Here is a 4863-nt window from a genome sequence, read left to right on the forward strand (position 1 = left end):
GAATTAGCACATGTAAATATCAAGTGGCTTATTGTTGGATTTATGGTTACATACAAATATTTTAGGGGGTCTTAAATTTTGGGGACCATATATTTAAATAATTTTAGATTCTTATTGGGCTATCGTGGGACCATAAACAATTGCATATACGTAAATTTATTACCTGTTATATACAGCAATCGAGTTCTTGCATGAATTACTTGTTCATAAAGAAAACCCATTAGCTTTGTTCACAAAAAGAAAAGAAAAAAATATTGTCACCTACAATGGCGATCAACATAGGTATGATTGAAATCTGCATAACATTCATTTTGTTTATCCTCCTAGGTTTCTTACATCACAAGAAAACGCCGAAGTATTTGCCCACAAACTGGCCGGTCCTTGGGATGCTTCCGGGTCTCCTCGTCCATATCAACCGTATCTATGACGCGATCACCGAGCTTCTTGAGGCCTCCAATATGACATTTTGTTTCAAAGGGCCATGGCTTAGTGGAACTGACATATTGATCACAGTTGATCCGGCGAATATCCATTACGTTCTAAGTTCAAATTTCGATAATTACCCCAAAGGGATGGAGTTTAAGCAGATCTTTGAAGTCTTGGGAGATTCAATTTTTAACGTTGACTCGGAGTTGTGGGAGGATATGAGGAACTCGTCTCATGCCATCTTTAGCCATCAAGATTTCCAAAGGTTTTGGGTGAATACAAGCGTAAGCAAATTGAATCAAGGGCTTGTACCTATTCTTGAAAACGCTGTTGAGAAAAACATCATCGTCGACTTGCAAGATCTGTTCGACAGATTCTTGTTTGATACATCTTCGATTTTGATAACCGGGTATGATCCAAGATGTCTTTCCATCGAAATGCCTAAGGTTAATTTCAGTGACGCTGTGGACGGTGTTGCCGATGGGCTTTTCTACAGACATGCCAAGCCGGTTCTGTTTTGGAAGCTCCAATATTGGATTGGAATTGGAGTAGAAAAGAGGATGAGAAGAGGTATCGCGGTGTTTGATGAGATGCTCGAGAAGATCATATCGGCTAAACGAGAGGAGATCAAACTTCATGGGATTCGTGACTCAGAAGGAGAGGCCATGGACGTTTTAACGTATTACATGACTATAGACACGACCAAGTACAAACACTTGAAACCAAACAACGATAAATTCATCAGAGACACTATTTTAGGGATTTTGATAGCGGCAAAAGACACAACAAGCTCAGCTCTCACTTGGTTTTTCTGGCTTCTCTCCAAGAACCCTGAAGCAATGATCAAGATTCGACAAGAGATTAACAACAATATGCCAAAGTTTGGTCCAGCAGATTTAGACAAGCTCGTGTATCTAGACGGTGCCGTGTGTGAGACGCTCAGGTTATACCCATCAGTCCCATTTAACCATAAGTCACCGGCAAAGCCAGACGTGCTTCCAACTGGGCATAGAGTCGATGACAACTGGAAGATAGTCATATCTATTTATGCATTGGGGAGGATGAAATCTGTTTGGGGAGATGATGCAGAAGATTTCAGACCAGAGAGATGGATTTCAGACAGTGGAATGTTGAGACATGAACCTTCATATAAGTTCTTGGCGTTTAGCGCTGGTCCAAGAAGCTGCTTGGGGAAAAAGTTAACGTTCTTGCAGATAAAGACAGTGGCTGCGAAAATCATACAAAATTATGACATTAAGGTCGTTGAAGGGCAAAAAACTGAACCAGTTCCTTCTGTTCTTCTTCGCTTGCAACATGGTCTCAAAGTTAGTGTCACTAAGATATAGAGATAAATTGTTTTTGTTATGATTAAATAATAATAATAATAATATTCTATCTTATTAAAAAGATAGATTATATGAAAATAACACTTAGTTGACATATCATTTTCAATTTGTGCCACTAGAAATATTTATTAATGATAAAAAGTCAAATCAACTTCCCACTAATTTACTCATACAAATTTTTTAATATTTTATTATAAATACTAGATTTTGATCCGCGATTAGAAAGCGTGGATTTTCTGGTTAATAAAGATTTGATATAAATTAATGATTTTATTGAGATGTACATTATTAAGTTTCAAAATTGTATTATACTGAAAAAAATAAATGATTTTTTTGTTTAAATTATATAATTTATCACTTAATTTATTTGAGATTTTGTATATACTCTTTTATGTAACAATTTTGGTTTATATTTATATTTATATTTTATGTGCATTATATAAGAGTTATACTTGTTGAACTGATTAGACGTAATATTTACTTGGTAGATTTTGAGCTAATTTAAAAGTAGATTTTTATGGGTTTTGATTACTTTTAGCAGTATTTTCGTGACAAGACACACAGTCGAATGGATAAATCTGGTGATCTGTATAAATCCATTACATATTTAGTTAAAATTTAATATTGAAAAACCCGATAAAATCCGGTTGAAATCATAAAATTTGTCATTAACCTGCGATGCGATACTTGTTGACATGATAAAAGCCATATAAATAATATTTAAAATATGATTCAATTTTTTATATACTTTTAGTAGCACATAAATTTAAATAGACTATTTAATTTATGATTCTTTAATGGAGGTGTATTCAACCAAAAAATTTAGGTGATTTGTATTAAAATGACATATTCACTGCTATTCAAAGATGAATTTTAAAAATTCATTTAAAATCCACTGTTATTGAACTTGACATTTTGTAAATGATTCTAATAACTATTGTTATTGAAAATATTTTAAATTGTGGAGTTCTAAAATTTTCAGTTGATTTTAGGTGTTTGGGTAGACTTTCTTGAAAAAAAAATTAAAACCTAAATCTCATGGTGTAAGATGATATTCTAAAATAGTTTAACAAAAATCATCTAATCTCTGTAACTTATTGAAATAATAAAAATTCCATTAAATATCAAATCACATCAAATGCTAACTGAATACATCTCCTAATAGTATATTGATTTATATATTTTATATAAATATTTTTGGGTGCTGTATAATAATATAGGTTTTGTACCAACTATTTTTATTTGTGTTTTTTTTTCTAATATTAATTGCAGTTTGGTTAAATGCAGACTAACATGAGTATTTTTTAAAGGAAAGCTGGAAAATGGATGAGATTAACATAGTTTTCTAAACATCAAATCTCAAAGAAGCAGGAATAAGATTATAAATTTAATGGAAGTTCGTAAAACCTTTATAAAGACATACAATAGCTTTGATTCATGTTACAAAAATTCAATATTTATTTTTATTTAAGGAAGATCTCAAAAATTTAAGAAATCTAGTTATATCACCTATTAAATTTGATTAAATTATTTTAGAGAAATATTGGTAATATATTGCTAGTCCAAATTTTAAGGTAAGTCAAAATGTTATTAGTTAAATGAAAAGTTCCAACAATTTGTTTTAAATAGATTTTTTCAGAATGTTTCTCTTTTAATAGTTTAGATAAGTACAAAGACATTATTTGCGAAGTGATTTGCCACATTTTCTCTCTACAATCAATTTTACAAAAAAATGTGGCAAAACTACTGATATTGATGACATAATTATGATTAAATATGACATGGACAATTACATTTAATGTTGATATATATTTTGGTAAACTTTCTATAATATGACAATAACTTATACAGTATATTTAATCTTGATTAATATTTTTGATAAACTTTTTTAGAATATGATAATTACTCAAAAATCATCACTAAAATAAATATATCCAAATATGACATTATAAATTTCGAAATATTAATGTTACCGACAAAACAAATTCGAAATATTATTTAATTTAATTTCTATCATTATAAATTTTTATTACAAAATTTTCTAATTGTTTTTTAAGATCAGTTAATTATATTTTTTCGTTATACAATCAAATTACGAGTTTTTTACGTTAATTATAATATTTTCATTATACAATCAAATTGCGAGTTTTAGATATATATGTATAAATTTTATAAATATTGTTTAGTTTAAATTTTTGATAATTATATAATTTTTATATGAATATTTTTAGTAATTTTATACAAGTTTATTTAATATATGTAACCAAAAGAAATAGATAAAAAATTATCTAATATTAGAATTTTAAATATAAACTGATATAATTTTAAATAAAATAAAAAATAAAAAATATTTTTTTTAATTTTATGATTAGTTTATTCAAATTATTTTATTATTGGTCAAGAAGAATAAATATATAATATTAATAAATTTTGTATTTAAATATAATTTAAAATTTTTGCATGAAAACACCTAGCCGTCCTTGAAAAGAATGAGATTTTATGACCAAGTGCGTACAACACACTATATATATAGAAGAATAGACATAAGCAAAAGACACAAATTTTCATATCAATCTTCATAACTATTAGAAGCACATTTTGGTGTTGAATATTTGATATTTAATTGTTACACCTTAACTGTTTAAAAAAAATCAAAATTATATATAGTCACATCTTTTCAAAATTTAGATAGTTATTTTAAAAAGATACCTTTACAATATAATTTGAATAGACACAACATTACTTAAATCACACCCTTTGAAATTAATCAGGATTCCTATTATTAGTATATATATATATATTTTTTTTTTTTTTATTTTTAATTATGATAAACATTGTGTAAAATTATAACAGAATGTTTAAATATTCAAATCTAATTTACCAAATAATTCATAAACTCCAAATAAGTAATATAATATATTATAAATTAATATTAATGTATTTTTTAATTTTAAACAAATTTTGTCACTTCTATAAATTTTGTAGTCATAATATATTCTATTAAAATAAAATTATTATATGAAAATAAATATGAAAATCATATCATAATGATACAAAAACATACTTATGAAATAAATATGAATATGCATTC

The 4863-nt window shown here is 27.4% G+C and overlaps 1 protein-coding gene across 1 annotated transcript; it reads left to right on the top strand.

The window, feature by feature from the left end:
- The first annotated feature begins 216 nt into the window (after positions 1 to 216).
- LOC130505283 (alkane hydroxylase MAH1-like) lies at positions 217 to 1791 on the top strand. Its single transcript, XM_056999876.1, has one exon. The coding sequence runs from the start codon at positions 267 to 269 to the stop codon at positions 1770 to 1772; it is 1506 nt and encodes a 501-aa protein (XP_056855856.1). The 5' UTR covers positions 217 to 266; the 3' UTR covers positions 1773 to 1791.
- Positions 1792 to 4863: the final 3072 nt, after the last annotated feature.

This window comes from Raphanus sativus, unplaced genomic scaffold, assembly GCF_000801105.2.
Source record: "Raphanus sativus cultivar WK10039 unplaced genomic scaffold, ASM80110v3 Scaffold2148, whole genome shotgun sequence".
NCBI classification, from domain to species: Eukaryota; Viridiplantae; Streptophyta; class Magnoliopsida; order Brassicales; family Brassicaceae; genus Raphanus; species Raphanus sativus.

Excerpts from the sequence above, each read along its gene's own strand:
- LOC130505283 (XM_056999876.1), top strand. The coding sequence starts at position 267 with ATGGCGATCAACATAGGTATGATTGAAATCTGCATAACATTCATTTTG.